Source organism: Porites lutea, chromosome 9 (genome assembly GCF_958299795.1).
Source record: "Porites lutea chromosome 9, jaPorLute2.1, whole genome shotgun sequence".
NCBI classification, from domain to species: domain Eukaryota; kingdom Metazoa; phylum Cnidaria; class Anthozoa; order Scleractinia; family Poritidae; genus Porites; species Porites lutea.
The window spans coordinates 1,725,001-1,745,000 of NC_133209.1; the positions used below are offsets into that span (position 1 = coordinate 1,725,001).

Sequence of the window (20,000 nt, forward strand, 5' to 3'; positions counted from 1 at the left end):
AGGGCCTTGAGTCTTCAAAAGGGTATACAATTTCACTATTTAGTGTCTTTGGAGTGTGTTTTTGGACTGGATGCCTCTAAAGGTGATGTTATGTGGAACAATTGGCCACGACAATTTTTCAAATTTAGTGCAACACAGCGTTTTCTTCTTGGAACAATGTTGTAACCATTCAAAACAATGTCGCAACAATATTGCAATGCTGTGTTGCACTAAAAATCCAATGTTGTGAATCGTCTCCTGTAACATCACCTTAGAGGAGTGTGAAGGTTGGGAATCAATGTTGTACATTTGTGTGGTACCACCTTTTTTCCATAAAAATATAATAGACCATTTTCGATATATTAAAATTTATACTTGGCTCCTAGGCGTGAGGGAATAAAACAAAAGAAATGTATTACACATTGCTGAGCCTTTCTTTTGTTTTATTTCCCCAAGCCTCGCAGCCAAGTATGAATTTAAATGTATCGGAATTGATCTATTCCATGATAAGTTGAACAAATGAAAATGCTTAAATCTGTATGCCAAACAAAATGAACCAGGGTCATGAAATAAGATAATTTGGTCTCACTCAGGGTAGTGAAATAAACGATTTTTGTCTTAAACAAGGTCAGGGTTTGAAGGCCTTAGTGGCAATCTCTACACAAACTTCCCTTGAGTGCTCTACTCGCTTCCCTGGGGGGGGGGGGGGGATTACATGACAGAAGGTGCCATTTCAGTGTTTTTGATATGTGCTAATGGGGACATTTATAAAAAATAAAGGGTTGCCAGGAATTAAGCCTCAAGTGACCTCTGTTAACTGCTAAATTCTCCTTCTAATTTTCCTTGTATATGCTCATCAATCAAAGGGAGAATTTGACAGTTTGACAGTAGGACCTTATTCCACAGACAGATCAATTTTGTGAATCTATGTGACTGGTATGACTAATATAACTAACTGTACTTCACCAGCCAGTGACCAAAGGTTTCATTTATCATTTGTTTCGTATCTCCACACGGCCATTTAGTCATGCAATATCCTATGTACACTTCATTAGCTGAAAAGAAAATTTTTGTATTCATTTTGGGTAGAATAAGAAGTTCGGCTGTGGAACAGGAATTTGACTTTACTGATAGCACCTACCAGGAACAATTACCGGCGCATGCGAGATCTACAGCAGCAATGGTAAGTCGAGCAATGATCATGTCTGAAGTTTATGCCAATTCTTATTAGTTTGATTTATTTACTATGAATTTTTCAAAAAATATATTTACCAGGAAAATATCACAACATGGGCATTTTGCATGCTCTGTAAAGATATTTATTACATATGCTCAATGCTTACATGATCTGCTTGCAAAACATTGGACATTTTGTATACGAGATAGACTCTTACTTGTACATTGCCAGATGGGCACGCAAGAACTTTTAAGAATGCCCATGAAATGGGATCCTTAACAATTCCACAAATTATGACACCGTGTCAGTTGTTGGTCCCCCACAAAGAGCTTAGAGTTTGACTGTCAAAGGTTTGAATTCCCCTATTTTATGATAATTATTATTTTTTGTAATAATTCTCAAACATCTTCATTTTAGGCGATCAAAAATAATATTGCAAGTACAGAGTTGTCAACTGATCCTGATCGAATTCTTTGTAGACAGAAGGTGGGAATATTTTCGTACTGTAAAATTTGGTTTTTATTCCTGAGTCTTATGTGCAAGCAGGCACTCTGACTAGCGTGGAAGAGCCTCTTCTTTTTCACTGTGATAACAAGTTTTCTTTTTGTTATTAGGCCCAGGCTATCATAAACACGCATTTAGAACACAGAAGACAAGAAAGAGTAGAGGACCCACGTAAGTAAAAGAAACCCTTAGAATTTTCCGGTTATGTAAATGGAACAGGAACTAATTATGTTCATTATTTAACAGGTCGATTTGGTATTCGTCCAACACTTGGCCAGTTATGTCCAAGGAAAGTTCCTCCGCCAAACTACGAAGAAGGGCTCTTAAATAGGCACCAAACAGATGTAGCCGGACAAAACGGTTAGTGAAGAATTCATGTATTATCATGACAGAATTAGTAGTATAACTGTAAGTTCTTTCATTCTGTGCAGAGTTTGTTTGTCAAACCAGATTTACACCTTCTCACTTGGATTCTGAACGACAACGGTTTCTCCCATATAGACTCTGGTCACATCTCGAGGCTTTTCCTTATTTATGTGATGAATGAGTGAACAGGAACAGAACGCAAGTGACTCGTTATCGCATTTATCCCTAAAAAAGAGTAACTGTTATTAAATCGGTAATAAAATTAGTTTGCAAGACTCTCCATTTAAGATTTGCTGACAAATCTTTGAGAGACAGTTCAATCCTGAACACAACTCCCTACCATTGGTCACAGTCTCAAACGTTAGAACTATACATATATAAGACGTTTCATGACGAGAGTCATTCGTGACTCCGTGATTGGAAAGGTTCAGAGCTGTGCACAGCATAAATCACAAGACTCATGTGGATCCGATTGCAACCGTGACACGCAGAGCCCGTAATAGGGAGCTTACGTAACCACGACGAGGACGACAGCCACAATGTCAGAAAAGAACAGTTGGTTTAACGAAAAAAACAGCAGCTCTGTACGCGTATCACGCTTTTAAAGTACATTTCTTTGGCGTCCAGCTTCACGACTACGACGTGAAGCCTCTTAATGCAACGTTTTATACAGGACGTGAACAGACGACGACGAATTTTCCTGTCTTTTTTTGAACTTGGATAAAGTCCCGGAACTCGCCTACATCATTTGACAAATTTGGCGGGTTCAAATAGACGCGACAAAGTGTGAAAGGATGCACTGTCGTCGTTGTCGTCGTTGCTTAAGCTCCCTAATGCAGGCAAAGTGGTATCTCTTTGATCGTTTTTCGACTGTTATGTCTCGGATCTTTAGTTTGCGAGAAGTGGCTGAAATATTTATTTGTTTATTTGTTATTTTCAGACGGAGAAGTTGATAGTAACCCAGCTCAATACCGAGAAATACAAGTCAATCAGCTCTCGGAAGCAAGTGAAGCCCCTGGCTTTCTGCCGCCGATACAAACAACCGGAATGTACTCCATGGTTCACTAATCAACATTGATTTGTATTTCAAAATTATATGAGTAATTATCCACGACATTATAGAGCCCTGTTATTACAACTACTGCGGAGATATTTTTACGTTGCGTTTTAGGCAATTTATCGATCATTATAGAACGTTTTACGCGAGAAGATTTAAATATTATTTTTTCATCTCTCTTTAATTGGACAGTGCTAAATGATTTTTCCTACGTGTTTCATAACCCCAACGTTTTTTGGTTTTCTGGCTTTCTGCATCAAATATTTTTTTGAAAACACTACTTTAAAATCAAAAGATCCTGTAAGATAGGAAGAGATTTGCCGGTTATAGCGCCAGATGAACGTGGAAATGGCTGATGAAACTCCGATTCGGATTCATATTGGAGTTCAAAACGAGATGGGAAGAGGCGAGGAACTGCAAAGGACAGGCCCCGAGATATTCTGTAGAAACCACTAATAAAAGGAAACTGCGATTTTATTTAAAAGGACGACGGATTTTCTGGTGTTTGACCACAGAAGACTATTTTAAGGGATTATAGATAGATATTTAATGTAGGCATCGTGTAAATAAAACGCTGCAACACAGCATCCAGAAGCGCAGGAGCTGGGAAACAGTAACTGTTGTGAACTTAGTACCCTAGCCTTTGAGTTAAAGTGAGGCTGACGGTGACCTTGTTTTGATATATACCTGCTTTGCTCTGATATGGAAATTGGCCTTGAAAAATACTAGTTAGCATAGGAATAACTTGATTTACACCGGAACCGATTATAAGCAGGAAGGTTTGTATCAAAACAAGGAGTGCCTACCATTTCTGTGGAAAACCCGGAAATTTCGGGGAGAATTCAAATGGAACGGTTCATCCCGGTGGAGATTTTCCGGAAGAAAAGTAATACCTTTCGAGGTATTACCTTCTTTCCGTTCTTACCGAAACGACCGAAATTTTCTGAACCATTTGTTTGAATTACCAGTGCCAAGCTTCATGTCGAGAGAAAGTGAAAATTTTTTCGGTATTTTCTGAATGGTGCAACTCATGATCCCGTTCCTGTTTTCGGTGCCCACAAAAAATACCAGTACCATTTGACGGAAATTTTTCACCGAAATTTCCATACAAATGGTAAGCACTCAAGGTCATTGTCAGCCTCGCATCCATCCATAACTGTAAAAACTGTAAAATGGCCTATTGCCATTGAAATCCATCCCAGCGGGAAACTCTGCGTACGAGATAGAAAATACAGCTGTAGAAATGGAGGGATACATTCTCTTTGTACAGTGAACACTCACTCGAGTCCGCCTCCGTGTTGGAGGCAGCGTGGCCGAGATGGACTTTCAATCAGGTGGCCCCACGTTTCTCGCGTTCTAACCACTAGAAGGATTTGTTCACGGTAGTTCCGAGGTTAACTCCATAGCCTCACTTGTATTATCAAGATAGTGGAGGTATCTTACAGGTTCATATTACAGAAAAATGAATGACCACGAAAGTGTAGTACTCACTAACGTTCGTGTCCGCTTTACCTCGTTTGGGCTCCACACGGCAACTTTAACTTTGTATTTGGCAACGTACGCTGTTATATTCGCCTCTGAATTCCGTTGCTTCTGCAGGATGTAAGTCTAACTGTCTACAACTACACTACGAGAATCTAGCAGATTGGGGCTTCACTCACTTTCCAGTCTTCCTACGACGCTGTATAAATAGAAAGCTTCAGGCTCAACTTTCAAGACTCTTTCAAGAAATGGGCCCTTGCGAACCTAAGAAGCTAAGCCTTGCAATGTCTTGCATGAAACTACGTCTATTTTTCAGGCAAATTGATCGAGTTCAAATGAAAAGTTAAGTCTTACCATTTAGTTTAGAGTAGTATAGAGCCTTTTAGCACATAACGTCACCATGGTCATGTTAGTGTTCCAAAACAATGTAACGACGGCCATGTTGGTGTTCCCACAGGCAGCCCAGACGTAGTATGTGTCACTGAATGAATATATTAATATTCACATGGACAAATTAATGCGACGAGTCGTCCAAACTCCCATGAACTAAAATAGTCCAAAAGTCAAAATATAACAAAACAAAGCTAAGATACCTTCAACTGAACGTATCCTTGTCTTTCATGGCCGGTTTAAGTGGCATTTTGTTGAGTTTTGCAATTGTAGGTACTATCCACTAAAGAAGAATTAAAGGTTGGCTACAAAACAAACAGACCATCTCCACGCGCCTTCACACGAAGCGCTATAAATTCGAGAATAATCGACGAATCCGCTCCAAATAACCATCGGCTAATCTGCAGGTAACGTGTGCTCCTGCTTCTGGCTCGCTTGCTCCACAAAACTCATCGCAACTGCACAATAATTGCTCGCTCATCAACAACCACTGTTGACCTTTACGCTTCGATATGACCGCAAACTACCAGGTATAATACGCAACGTGAATATTCAAGCTTAGCGACCGCGTTCGCCTTTTGTTTTCTGGTCAGAACTAACGCAGCGAACCTTCGGTCAGTGTCGATTGACCTAGAAGCAATAGTACCATCCCTCCTATAGCAAGTGCTGCATTGTTACGCGAACGCGGTCGCTAAGCTTGAATATTCACGTCGCGTATTATACCTGGTAGTTTGCGGTCATATCGAAGCGTAAAGGTCAACAGAGGTTGTTGATGAGCGAGCAATTATTGTGCAGTTGCGATGAGTTTTGTGGAGCCAGCGAGCAAGAAGCAGGAGCACACGTTACCTGCAGATTAGCCGATGGCAATTTGGAGCGGATTCGTCGATTATTCTCGAATTTATAGCGCTTCGTGTGAAGGCGCGTGGAGATGGTCTGTTTGTTTTGTAGCCAACCTTTAATTCTTCTTTAGTGGATAGTACCTACAATTGCAAAACTCAACAAAATGCCACTTAAACCGGCCATGAAAGACAAGGATACGTTCAGTTGAAGGTATCTTAGCTTTGTTTTGTTATATTTTGACTTTTGGACTATTTTAGTTCATGGGAGTTTGGACGACTCATCGCATTAATTTGTCCATGTGAATATTAATATATTGATTCAATGACACATACTACGTCTGGGCCGCCTGTGGTGTTCCAAACCAATCCTGGGGGAGTCCAACTCTTTTCTTATGTGAAGGCTTTCGTTTGTTCCAATAAATTTGCATAGATGCTAGCCACGTGAGTGAGAACGCTATATTCACCATTTTCACAAAGACCCCCCAAAATTTTGCATAACCATTGTTTCCAATTTCTCCGGGATCGAAGACAATGGTTATGCGAATTGTTGTGGAGTAGGCAAGGTGCATTGTGGTCTAGGTGACTGGTGAATAGTAGGAACCGGTTATTCTCAGCCAGTTACTTTTTGCGCATTAATTTCATTAGGGAACTTGAGCAACGACAACAGCGACGTCAACGAGAACGGCAAAAAAAATGCAATAGAGAATTTTCACTCACGTGGCCAGCATCTATGCTAATTTATTGAAACAAAAGAAAGCATTTACATGAGAAAAGAGTTTAACTTACAGAGGATTTACCGGGTACACCAACATGGTCGCCGTTTCATTGTTTAGAAACACCAATATGGCCGCCGTGATGTCATGTGAAAACGCTCTATGGATTTAGGGCCTGTTTACATGGAGTGGGGGACCCCGGTCTACATTTCTTTGCCGTCACTGCACGACCACGACATGAAAATGCCTAATTTTCACGTTTTGTGGTGGACGCGGACTTGTTTTTTTCCTTTTCCCGAACTTGGATCTTTTAGAATTCAACTCCAGAAAAAGTTCCCAGCATTTAGCGAATTGAACGGTTTGTCTAAAGCTCATGAAAAAATGCGGGAGAAACTCATTGAGGCCCCGTCCACACGTATCCGGATATTTTTAATCCGCAACTTTTTCTTTCCGGATTCGGCTACCGCCCCTCCCGTATCCGGTGAATCCGGCGTACGAGTCCTCTCTCCAGAGTGGAAATATTTGAATAAGCTATGTTCCGGAAACGTGTGGACGCTAAATGCGGATATTTTACTATCAACTGACGTCACAAGATTAAGCCCAGTTCTTTACCATGAATATTCAAGACGGCGCCAAGCAACTAGCCTGTTCCAGGCGTTCAGATAGTAGAGCGCGGGTCCTCGGTATAACGAACGACTTTCTTTACCTCAGCAATAGTAAAATATATGAATAAGAACCTCGATATAACGAAACCTCGGTATACCGAACAAATTTTGCCGGTCCCTTAGCTACAGTGGAACCGGCATATAACGACTGAGTTTTACTGATTCCTGAACAACAAAAGAAGTAAGCGGATCCTTCTATACTACTGAAGAGTTCTTTTTAATTTTAAACCTGAAAGAAATTGTGAACAATGCCAAGGGGCTTCCCTGGGAGTATGGATGCAGAACCATATACTGGGACGACAGAATAACAATACTATTTTATTACACTTCTTTGAATATATGACAAAAATATGCCTGTCGTGGGGAAAAAATCTTCCATTTAACTATTATTTTAAATGTTTATTTGTACAAAAATAAGAAAATTAACAAAATGACGTCATAACTGTTTTTATATTAAACAAAGTTGTTTTTCCCCTATTAAAAAGCTAAGTATTTTATTTCTATTAAAGATTCTAAATTTTAAAACGTCTATAAGACTTCACTTCACTTCGCTCTTTCGCTGAATCGAGGGATTAACCTTGGCTTAGTCTTAAGCGTAACCCAACTAAGTTTTGAAGGTCTTTCTCATCAATTCTTTCAAAATTTCTTTCAAATTTTGACACTGTTTTTACATCACAATCAATTTTACACATAAAATGCCTTAATCAAATAGTCGAACCTCCCGTCGGCGGACACCCTTGTAAAAGGAAAAGACAGTCGCCTTAGAGAAGTGTCGACTGTGTCGCAATATTTTTTTTCGTTACCTAGTGTAGGCAACCTTAAGTAAGTTGTACATTGACGTCCGGAAGTCAACATAACAACCCACAGTTGATCGTTCCTCTTAATCAGTTTTCTGACTCGATAATATCATACTACTGGAGTTCAACAAAAGTTTTCAACGAGGTATGTCAGACACAAGTGTTTCATCAAGCGAAAAACCAAACTTCCGGTTGCCATTCATGACTTCCGAGACGCCAGCGTTCTTGTTAATCAAGGACGGCGCGACCATCCTCTGATGCGCAGAAATTATGAGCAGTAATAAAAGTGGGCACCGTCCATCACAGTTTACACAATGCGATTTATAGTGGTTTGATTTATATCGCAAAACGTCCTAATTTTACAAGGTTTTGTACAAAACGTTTCCCTTAAAACCCCACAGAATGGTTTGACAGGCAAATCAAAGAATTTATCGATCAACGTTTATACCTACAGAGATGAATGGAGAGATGAACAACTTTGACTGCCCCCACCCTCCCTCGAAATTAAGTAATGATCCGGGTAAGGTGGATAGCAATCTCTTTTGTTATGCGGCAACGGTGCTTTCCCCACATAGGAATGTTCTCATTTTTACACAGACAATGCACCAACCCACATGAAGGCCGTTTACGCAACAAAAAGCATTTACACTCCACTTTGAAAGGGTGTTTTTTGTGTTAAAAGATTTTGACCAATCACAACAGTTGAAAACAATGGCCAAGAAAAGTTTACAACATTACATGTTCCCCACATAGGATTTCTTTGTTATTCAAACTGAGACGATTTTGTTATATGGAAGATGGTTGGAAAGTAAGGATGAATATATGTACCGCTTATATGACGTTTTGTTAACTTTTGCTGTTTAAGCCAATCAGAAGTAAGTACAGACAATAGAAAAGTTAGCACCTTTCTTGCCTTCCAACATATTCGTTGCCGTTGTTGCTATCGTTCTTATCTGGACCGTTTCTTAATAACTAGGCTTCTTTCACAACAATAATTACTTTTAGCGTCTATTTTCAGAGCATAAATTAATTCCGAATAATTATGGATTATGAAACTTGTTATGTTCACATTGAGCTACGGGTTTGTTTCCTGAAAACTATCCAAACTTTTGATGACCACACGATTATTGCGCCATCCAATGCCACAATAATTATGAATTGAATTTAACTAAGCTTTAATTTGAGTGTAATTTCACAAAGCTCTGTGAAATCATCTTTGATCTTATCAACACTGTCAACTGCAAGTTCAAACTTTAGCCACAGCGTTTGCACTGCAATGTATCGCATACTGTATTATTATTTTTTAAATTTTAAATTTCCTATTAACAACAATGTTCCATCTTTATGACCAATAATACATTTTTTCCATTTTTAAGTTTGAAGATTTCTGGCTGTAGACCGTCTTAAGGATTTCTGTCTTGTTTTCAGTTCATCCATGACATGCTTTGAGGAACCTTTTCGTCGAAGGACTGCCGACTGAGGGGTAAAAGACATCGAACACTTAACATATAAAGTAAAACCTCTCAAGTGTGTTAACAAGATGTAATGTTCCATTAATAAGATTCTCGCATTTTGTTAAAATATTGACACATTTAATTCTTATGAAAAACAATTTTAAGAAAAGTTCACGCAGTTGGACCTCCATATCCCGATTTCACCAAAAGTTGTAAGCGATGTTTTTGCTTTGGAAGCTTTCAAGCTGACGTCACAAGAACTTTGTGATGACATAAATAAATATTCCAATACTGAGATACTGAGATTCTGCCCTTTGTTATTGACACAATTAATTGGTAATAGGAAAGATTGGGTTAAAATTCAGGTGTAATAGAGTACCGATGTGTGACGTCATAGAAAATGAAATTTGTGAAATTATGGGATTTGTTAAGATATTCTGAAAGAACAACGTCCAAGACGCCTACTCGCCAAAAATTAGCAATTTGGGGCAGATTGTCTCTGAGATATTAACCCAGTTATGCTCCGATGACTCCATACAAATCCTTCTAAATCTTACCTGGTTCCTAATCTTATGAACCAAGCCAAATTTAGAAGGATTTGTATGGAATCGTCACAGCATAACTGGGCTAATATCTCAGAGACAATTTGCCCCGAATTGCTAATTTTTGGCGAGTAGGCGTCTTGGACGTTGCTCTTTCAGAATATCTTAACAAATCCCATAATTTCACAAATTTCATTTTCTATGACGTCATCACTTCGGTACTCTATCGGGCGAGTAATACTATTACAATCACTACAGATGAGAAATGATCAAGCAACAGACCTGCCTTCCCAGAAACATGGGTAAATCGTCCGTCTGCTGAAAGAGAGAAAACAACAAGCACAATGTCATTAACGTCCAATTACAGTTAAACAAAAAAATACAAAACAAAGTTATTCATCGCTACTCTTTGGAATACAACCATTTTTGTACGACCGTTTGATCTCTGAAATAGCTTCAGATGCTTGCCGAAAAATTTACTGCAAGGGTTGAGTATTTCGTACCTCATGGATTAGTCCCCCCTACCCCCTCCCTCACCACCCCCCACAAATAATAATAAGTATGTGTAATCAAATGGTGACGAGTGAAATTAGGGAATAATTTCACGAGTATACCATTTGATTACCTATTAATATCATGGGGGACGAATTACGTTAGCAACCTTGGATTTTTGACATGTTTATCCTGGATCGTATCGATCGAGAACCCCACTCTCTCAAATTTTTAGACCTTAAATTTGGCTTATAAAGTTCAGAATTTTTCAGACTATTTCGGCAAAATACCTGTTAGAATCCTTCTTGATGTTCTCTTGTGTGTTAAGGTTTTCTAAAGCGTCTTTTTGTGCCCTGATATTTTCATTCACGGCATTTTAAAACTTCGTCGCCACCTTGACACTGAGACGTACGAAGGTTGCCATGGCAATTTTGTAATTTCACATGTGAAATTACAAATTAACGCTGAAATTTCGCGCCAAAATGAAGGAGTAATTCGTCACCTATGATATTATAATAATAATATGCAAGAGCAATACCTGAGCTCCCACAGAAGATGAAGATGCTATTGTTTCCTTCTGCGAAGGATCGTACCAGATACCTTCAGGATGCTGATGCAAAAAAAAATAGATGAAGATTATAGTCAATAATGACTGAGTAAGTTCAAGAGATGAGCGCATGTGATGAATCCAAGGTGGCTACCAGCACTCACTTGTACCCAAAAGGACAAAGGACTCAGGGACGGATCAAAAGTGACCTGGTGAAGACTGTTTTGCGACTGCGAAAAAATTAAACGGGCGAGGAGTGGAGAGAGACATCGCCTACTCTTCTTATTCTCGCCCTTTTTGTTCGTCCCAGCTAACTGAGAGCCAGGAACAAGCTGAGATCTCACTGACGAGAGAGAGTGAAAATTTATAGACTAGTACAACTCAGAAACTTAAACTCAAATCTGATCAGCCGCAACTAAACATACACAAAAAAATAACAATAGTTCAAAATTACCTTCATATTCAGTATGGCTGCCAACCAGCGATTCAAGTCTCTTTTGTCCTTAACGCAAATGTACCTTTCCATGACGAAAGTAAATGGAACGGTTAGCGAGTGTCAATCAGGAACAAACTCTGTCTCTATTGAAGAGAGACGCCTCTTGCAAGCACAAACCTCGTGAACAATAGTAAAAGCTTTACTAAAAGGTTATCTAACTGGAACAAGGGGCGAAGATCTTCACCCCTCTTCCATTTTATCGCTGAAAAATATTATAACTAATCGGTTTTTATCCTAGCTTGAGAGAGGCGACAACCGGAAAAACGTTTTGTTGTATTTCGCATATTTTATTCTTATAATTTCATGTTTCATGGCGCGATGGGCAACCTTTACAAATATAGAAAAGAGGGACCTCCCGAAAACAACTTTTCAGTGATTAGAGGCCGACTTGAAAAATATTTGTAATTATTATGGATATGATTCCGATTCTAATTGTTAGTGACATTTCGAGTTGCGTTACATTATGTACGTCCTGACAATTATCACATGCTTATGTCATGTGAGTTTGTTGTTGAACTCGGACTCTTGGATGGAACTTGACTCGAGACTTGTAGAGATAGTTTTGTTTTGTTTTGTTAAGAGCTTACAGTCTTGGAATAGAAACAACACTAATTCTGATTATTACTTACCTAGTGATTTCCTCCTGATCCGTTTTCACAACAATAGTAAATCCGCAACTAGAGAAAACAACAAAACTATTGTATAAAAAATAGAGAGTAAACTGGAAATGTATGAAATGACTCATACTTTGAACTGCTGATAAAGATATGAAAGTTTCCGGCTATCGGCAACATCAACCGTCGCAAGAGCGCGATAAACGCCAAACCGCCGTACAGTACAGGCAAAGGTTTAACGCAAACAGTTGAGATGCGAATAAAACGCGTAAGCATTCATGACTGCCAAATCGACCAGTAACATAACAAAGGTAAGAGAAGTAAATAGCCATTTCATGGTCAACCGGGAGTCACGAAACATCACGAATTCATATTAACGTTTATCAATATATATATATTTTTTCAATTTTGTACGCACGATGACTTTGGGTTAGTTTTCACTGTGTAATGGCTTAGACATGAATTTACGGTTATCACAAAACGAATATGTGTGGAGTTTTGGGGCTCACGGCTTTACATTAGCCAACCAGACATCACCAAACTAGGTAAAATTACCAACCTCATCCTGTTTTGTTATTCATCGACCTTTATTTACCAAGAACATGAATAAAACGAGACAAAAAATGGTAATCACTGTTTTAAAATTTGTTACAGTGGGATAAAATTGCAGCCATAATCATACTAATAAGCTAATAAATCATCTTTTAACCGTTAAAATGAAGGACACCACTTACCTTGTGTCGACTCCTTTGGTTGCTTTTTCGGCTGGAACTCCCACATACAAAGTCAGTTTATGAAGAGGCCATTGCTCGGGTTCAGATTTGTCAGATTTAATCGCTTTTGCAATCAGCTGAAATAAATATCATCCGAGCTCAGATTAAAAGTAACGAGCGGGGCAGGGACTTGTAAGAATAGGCAAGGCATAACCTCATACCCAGGGTCCTCTCTTTTCTTGCCTTGAGTCAGAAACAGAAGAGACCCTGGGAACGAGGTCAGGGAAGGCAGTTGATAGTTCGCTTAATGTCTCTACGCGCCTAGTGCAAGTGCCCCAGCCCTCCCTCCCTCACTGCCTTTTCGTTCCCATTGCAATTGGCCAAATTCTCATTATTTTCATTACTTCAAAAGTAATCCAAAGAATGATAAGCGATGAAGTGATTTCGACAATGGAAAGTGAGTGTGGTTTCCTTTTATTTACCCAATTGATTAAAACAGTTTTGACTACTACAAATTGCGAATTTGAACTGACCCCTCTCTCTTTGTTGACTGACAGGTAGCCATTCTTCAAGCTTAAGTGAGACTGTTTCCAGCCCTTTTTAGGTTCCCGCATGTGCAAAGTGCCCTCCATTGACAGCCAACCGACCTGACGGGAAAAAGAAAACAAAAATACATATGGTGACACTTGACATTGGCAGGAACTGCTGATAAACCTAAGGCCCTCTAAGCGTTCTTACAAATTTGGAGACACTTTCCCGTACAAATTAAACTTATGATATGTTGGTATTTGAGGAGCGGGTAAAACCGAAGTACCGGGAGAAAATCCTCCTAAAGCAGAAAGAAGAACCAACAACAAACTCAACCCATATGTGGCGTCCATCCTGCGACTCAACCCCTGGCTACACTGGTGGGAAGGGAGCGCTCTCTCCACTGCATCATCCCTGCTCCAAAAAACCTATAACGATGGTTTGTTGGATATTTCCGTTTTTCAATTCAGAAAAGAATTATATTTTTTCTTTCATTCAACAAAAACAAACTACCATGAACAAGGATTGACACATTTGGTTACTGCGCGGCCTTATGTGTAGAGGTCCCGAGTTTGAGTCACAGATGTGACCTCAAATCTTCACCAAAATGGACAAAATACAATATTTACGTGAGGATTAATCTGCTCAGCGATATAATTCTCCTTGACGATGAGGTAGTTCCCACTCCCCCAATTTGCAGCAGCAAGAACTTTCTCTCGAACTTGGAATGCACGCTCTGGAAAAGAAGGAAAACGGCCAAGTAAGACAAATACAACAGAGGGAACCTTGAAGAAGAAAGGCGTGACAAAGCCCTCAGAATTTCTGCATGGTAGGGAGGCTATTCTCCCCATAGGCTCGATTACCAGCCGCAGTTCCGGAACCTGCCGGAGCCCGCACTCACCCCCCAACCCCTCTCCCCTACCCCACAAAAGAGTTCTCTTGTCGGGAAGGATCAAAGAACGGACCAGGGAGATGGCGGAAATCGAGCATATTCTCCCTACATTTTCTATGGTACTGAATGGGAAAAATTGTTTCACAATGAAAAGATTTCTAAAGGGTTCTTTGGGGTCAATGTTCTTGTGACTGTTTTGTCTAAAGAAGAACGCATCACGCAAGGACTCTATGCCATAATACAGTGGAACCGATATTCAGAAGATACCATCGGGACGGAGGCAAGAGTCCCGTGAATAGAGGTGTCCCAAAGGAGAGGTTCCACTGAATGTAAATCATTTCTAACCAACAAGTCATTTAACTTCTGACTAGGGGTAAGAGTAAGAAGTTTATTGCACACTCCCCCTTCGGGGCTTTTCAGTGATACAAGACAAAGGTATAATGCATTATAAAGGTTTTAAGAAATATATATCTACCTTAAAATGAGGGGAAAAATTTACCTAAGTTTATAAAACGTTCGCGGGATCAAGAAATTTTTGTAACAATATTTGCCTTAGTTTCTGTCTAAAATCCCAGCAGATGTTTTAAATAAAGGGATATTTAATCGTTGTGAATCAAGTGTTACGCGGCCAGAAACTTGGTCTCTGGTAACTAGCTTGGATGTAAGGTAATCTGGGACACAACCCGTCATACATTTACACGCAAAAACAGGTGTTTGGTTTTCCCTTATATAGTACAGTACTCACCCATGGCTCCATTATCAATGACTTCGAATAAAACCCAGTCAATATTCGGTGGTAACTTCTTAATCGCTACGACCTCAGCACACACCCGCCCCGCTGTCATCTCAGACGAAACCTGAAAAAAAGTTTTCAAACAAGTCACTCTGCCGGTAGTCACGCAACGGGAGACGTGATGCGTGACCCACAAAGACTACGCTGGAAATAAAAGGAGTTTTCATTACTGAAAAGTGCCTGTCACAGACTAGCCTCTCACGTAGACGTTCTTAGGGGTTCGTCACGCGTTCCTAGTGGGGTAGGAACGCGTGACAAACCCCTAAGAACGTCTGCGTGGGAGGCTTTCCTTTAACAGGTCGTAACATAACGCTACGCTTCACAAAAGGGGTGACGCCACGCGTGGGAACTTAAATAACGGGGCTGCGTTGGAGAGTAGAAACGTTGAAACGACTGCTTCCGTAAACGGCTTTGTTAGAGACCGCCTTAAAAATTTCATCCACTATGATTGATAAGGAAGAATGAGTAATCACCTTCAATCGACAAGCATCGTCGTTTTTCTCTTTAACATAAATGTCCAGAGTGAATTCTCCACTGGTGCTCTCGCTTTTTTCGCTCTGTAAAACAAAATAATAGTTGACTCCATAACAACACCACGTCAATGAAAAAATAAATGTTAAATTCATTGTAGTACCCTGGACTCGTTCAGCAATCTTATCTTCTGCTTGGCAAGTTGGATGGCCTAACAAATATGAGAGCAGGCATTAGACAATCGAGAGACAAAATCATCTAGTAAATTTGACAACATATAAACAAAAACAATTCGAAATTTCTACCTTGTCCTTTTCAAATTCCTCATTATCCACCTAGCAGGAAAAAAATATTGTTACCATCAGAGTTATCAAATTCATCATCATCATCGTCCTCGTCGTCGTTGTCGTTGTTATCGCTATTATTCTCACTATCGGGGAGTAATGACATGAGCCTTACGCTAATTATATCAAAAATTCTCGAATACTCACTTGCGCGAAGTTTAGTCGAACTAGAGTGGTTTTCGTTTGAGTGTCGTAAAACCAAAAACCAAAGTAATTACTCTGGCCAATCACATAGGACACAGACAATACATTGAACCAATCAAAACTCGAAGTAATTACATGTGGCGCACGCAAAGCGCGGGAAAATGCATGCGAGCGCGTCACAATTGGCTTTGGTTTTACTTCTGATTGGATGAAAAGGTGGCGCGAATCTTTTAAGCCAATCGCATCGTGTAGAAAGTGCAAAACCAATTACTTTTCGACACTCAAATGAAAACCGCTCTAAACTCGATGCTGCTTTGAGTGCATTTTCTTTCAAGAGTAAGCTTTCTAAATTGGCGCTGGTGCCTTTTAAAAGGAAAATGGAGTTCCGATAATTGTAAGAAGGCGCAGAACAATCCAATGGGAGGAAAACTATGCTTTACACGATAGCAGTCAGGTTCCACAGTAAAATTACTTTACAAGTATGCCAAACTGACTCTGTTACATAACATTTTGCGAACTTACACTAAAGAGCCACTGGTAATAATTGATCATATCTCCAACAATGGAGAATTCCTGGTTGATTGAGGCGTCATCCATTCTACCAGTCTGAAAAAAATGGTAACAATAAAAATACGGTTCAAAAAGAAAAACAAAGAACACAAAGTAATCAGAAAATACAACTCAGACAATACAACAAGCCAATCAGACCGATCAGACCTCGAAACGAGTGGATGGAGCCCGCCGTCGGCCAGCAAAGCGCGATAGAACGCACGTGAACAAGTCATGGTTGATTGTGCTTTTACTACTGATTGGTTGAGAAAAAGGAGCCAGATTTTTTAACCAATTACAAGCGTAGAAATGCAAAAGCAGCGCATTTGATGTAAGACAGTTTCGCGCCTTTTGTGCCCAAAGAAAAAATGTGAATGCTTACATTCTCATTAGACATCAGAGTGGGTCCAAAGATCATAGCAATATTAGGTACACCCATCTTATTCACAGCGTGAAATCCTACCACTCTGAAAAAGAAATACGCTTAACCGTCAACACCCTGCTTTAATACTAGTCTACGCAGTTAAGAATATGAGAAGCATTAAAAAACGTACTTTAACACCCCGCGTGGTAAATTATTGTTGTCGTGAAGGCAAAAGTAGCAGAATGAATGTAATAATAATACTCAGCTTGACTCAGCTAATGCTATGAGCGCGGGAAATATGGAACAGATGCCAAGCGTGGGTGATTATGGGAAGGTGGTACAGGACGCGGGAAAATATGGAACGGGTGCCAAGCGCAGGGAACAATGAAACGGGTGCCAAGCGGGGAAAACTCATGCAAGGCAATAACGCCAGTGAGTGAGGGCTTCTAGTGAAGCTCTCGAGTATGTGATACATACTTTGTCAAATGAAAAATGATTTCCTTCAAAGTATCATGGTTCACTTTGGGAAGTTGGTTGATCAGGTCCTTGATGGCTATCAATCTTGTGCTGTGGTCATGAGTTACTAAAAATAAACAACATCAACGAAATTATTGAGCTACTTAAAATAGTAAAGGGCAGCCATTCAAAGTAAATATCCTCTTTGAAAAACGCACTTTGCAAATGCTGCACCACAATTGTACACAGCTAAAAGCAAAAACTTGTAGCAGGTTAATAAAGCGACAGATACTTACATCCCGCTGCAATGAATTGTTTGTACATGGTACCCGGAATGACCGGATCGGGAAGCTGTCGGAGGTACTGTTTCAGTACACCAGTGACGTCATGAACACCGCAGTCGTCCAGAGTCAACAACACTCCTCTGGCATCTGAAATAAGACACGTGTCAATCAGTAATTCACACAGTGTGAAAAGTACTCGCGCGTTTGCGACCGATTGCGGATGCTTTGTGGTTGGTTAAAAAATTTCAGGCCACTTTTCTTCACCAGTTAGGAGAAGAACATCGCCCACGTGTTTCCCGATCGAGCTTGGTGCCATGCTTCCAGAAGTTAGCTGGTTTTGTTTTTTAGTTCAGATAAGGAAGAAATTGAGTTGCACTTAGTTTTACGAAACTGTGTTGAAACCTGGTCTGAAATGAAACTAGAAAAAGCAACGTTTTCGCGGATGAACAATCACAGTTCCATAGCTTTACCTTGATCAAAAGCCGTCTTCAGTTTCTTCATTGTCAACTGTCCGCCATTCACTCGATAAACTCCTTCCATCTCAATACCGCCTGTAATCATTTGTAAAGAAAAGCAAACTTACTCACGTATAGACAAACCGAGCTTTTGGCTGTCAAAGCTCATGTAAGCTTATATGCTCGATAATTCATGTCTCCACTTGCGTGGTTTTTGAAGTTTCTCTTTTAACAAAGCGGTAAAATAACGTAACGTTCACACGGCACTGGGCAAATAGGGAACTTAAGCAACGACGACGTCGACGTCAACGAGAACGGCAAAAAAACAATACATTAAGATTGGCAAAACAACAACTTTGCTCGTGCATCACCCTTTTTTGTCCATTTCTTTGCCCTCATTGCACGACTACAACGTGAAAATGTCTAATTTCACGTTTTGTGGAGAACGTGAACACAAGGCAACGACTTTCTTTTTCTTTTCCTGAACTTTGATACAGCCTTTTGGAATTCAACCCCAGAAACTCCAGAAAAAATTGCCAGCATTTGACGAAATGAATGAGATGGAATAAGCGCGATAAAGTTTGAAGCGGCGCAGGCAAGCAGCGCGAATTCACTTTTGGCGGGAAGTTGCCGTGGCGGCGATGTTGCTTTTATGTTCAAGCGAGTAGAGCGCGACGCCGGTCTCGCCCCAGACTTCACACGGATTTCCCGTCCTGTTGCTTAAGGGCTCTCCTCAGCCGGTCGAAAATTCGTCTGGTGCCTGCCGTGTGAACGCAGCTTAAGAGATCAAATTAAAAAAAACTTTGTTTCATACCATAGGTTTCAACAAACTGCAGACATTTCGCTACCAAATGAGGGATACCATCTGAACCCAACTGCTGCTGACTCAGCAAAACACCAAACACCTTTTAAGACAAACAGAACAAACAGTGAAAATGTATTAATGACAAGAAAACGTCCCACTGTACATTTCAGAGAGATTCCATTGTATTCAGCACCAGGCTCCTACCTGTTTGCTTCTTAGAGCTGCGTACCAGGCCTCTAGCTCCTCCTCTGTGTCTGCTTTCAGACTGTGAGTTCTAAAAAGAAGGATCCACAATACACATGACAATTAAGTTAAATACCAGGGGGGGCGGGTGGGGTGAATAAACTCTCAAGCTTAAGAGGGTTTTTAAAGGCGCTATGTCACGCTACTTGCTATCTTTTTAAAAAGCTAAAACGTGTCTTCACACCAATTGAATTCTAAAAATTATGGTCCATTCTTGTTCTTTATGGGTGCGTCCTGATCAGGATCAGTGATCCGAGATCACTCAGATCAAGATGCATCAAAGAAGCCAATGAATCCACTCTTAAAAAGGATTAATCAGATCATCTCCTCGCGGTTTCTCTGCCCCCGCCCGCCTTCATTACTTAGCGCGCCCAAGCAAAAGCAAAAAAAGCAAAAGCAGGTCAGATTTACAATGATCCGAGTGATCTCGGCTCAGTGATCCTGATCCGGATATTCCCAAAGGAATGCACCATAAGGCTTAATTTACATACTGAAACTGCTTTCTGTTGCTTTGGATAGCAGGATGGACATGGACTGAAACTTGAAAAATTGGGCCAGTTTTTGTGGTAAGTACTCCCTGATGCAATTTGTGTGATATCTTCCTGCCGACTCTACAGAAGCATTTTTGTGTATGAGTAAAGGCACTAAGTAATGTCTTAACCCGTTAAGTCCTGATGGTGACCAACATCAATTTTCTCCTAATGATATCCATACATTTTCAGGAGATTAGGTTATGAGAATCAGTGAAATGATCACCAAAGAGAAAATGCCTTGATCTTTTATGAAATTTTCTCAACTAATTCAGTAAGGAAATGTATGGAGATCAGTTTGGAGAATTTGTACAT

At 40.1% G+C, this 20,000-nt stretch overlaps 2 protein-coding genes across 2 annotated transcripts in view; one reads left to right on the top strand and one right to left on the bottom strand.

Moving 5' to 3' along the window:
- Window positions 1–3,578, top strand: part of LOC140947780 (spermatogenesis-associated protein 4-like) — a 5,499-nt gene extending 1,921 nt beyond the window's left edge. Inside the window, exons 4-8 of the mRNA XM_073396972.1 lie at window positions 1,069–1,162; window positions 1,574–1,642; window positions 1,771–1,831; window positions 1,907–2,020; window positions 2,967–3,578. Coding sequence (XP_073253073.1) covers window positions 1,069–1,162; window positions 1,574–1,642; window positions 1,771–1,831; window positions 1,907–2,020; window positions 2,967–3,094 — 466 coding nt within the window. The 3' untranslated portion in view covers window positions 3,095–3,578. The remainder of the gene's footprint in view (window positions 1–1,068; window positions 1,163–1,573; window positions 1,643–1,770; window positions 1,832–1,906; window positions 2,021–2,966) is intronic.
- Window positions 3,579–7,477: 3,899 nt separating this feature from the next.
- LOC140947187 (arf-GAP with Rho-GAP domain, ANK repeat and PH domain-containing protein 1-like) overlaps window positions 7,478–20,000 on the bottom strand; it is a 25,753-nt gene continuing 13,230 nt past the window's right edge. Inside the window, exons 27-45 of the mRNA XM_073396240.1 lie at window positions 19,117–19,186; window positions 18,922–19,012; window positions 18,123–18,203; window positions 17,665–17,799; window positions 17,390–17,495; window positions 16,931–17,015; window positions 16,522–16,605; window positions 15,817–15,846; window positions 15,675–15,722; window positions 15,514–15,597; window positions 14,993–15,104; window positions 13,985–14,091; window positions 13,361–13,474; window positions 12,849–12,964; window positions 12,130–12,177; window positions 11,459–11,522; window positions 10,996–11,067; window positions 10,248–10,283; window positions 7,478–9,445 (exon numbers count right to left, since the gene is read on the bottom strand). Coding sequence (XP_073252341.1) covers window positions 9,341–9,445; window positions 10,248–10,283; window positions 10,996–11,067; window positions 11,459–11,522; window positions 12,130–12,177; window positions 12,849–12,964; window positions 13,361–13,474; window positions 13,985–14,091; window positions 14,993–15,104; window positions 15,514–15,597; window positions 15,675–15,722; window positions 15,817–15,846; window positions 16,522–16,605; window positions 16,931–17,015; window positions 17,390–17,495; window positions 17,665–17,799; window positions 18,123–18,203; window positions 18,922–19,012; window positions 19,117–19,186 — 1,588 coding nt within the window. The 3' untranslated portion in view covers window positions 7,478–9,340. The remainder of the gene's footprint in view (window positions 9,446–10,247; window positions 10,284–10,995; window positions 11,068–11,458; window positions 11,523–12,129; window positions 12,178–12,848; window positions 12,965–13,360; window positions 13,475–13,984; window positions 14,092–14,992; window positions 15,105–15,513; window positions 15,598–15,674; window positions 15,723–15,816; window positions 15,847–16,521; window positions 16,606–16,930; window positions 17,016–17,389; window positions 17,496–17,664; window positions 17,800–18,122; window positions 18,204–18,921; window positions 19,013–19,116; window positions 19,187–20,000) is intronic.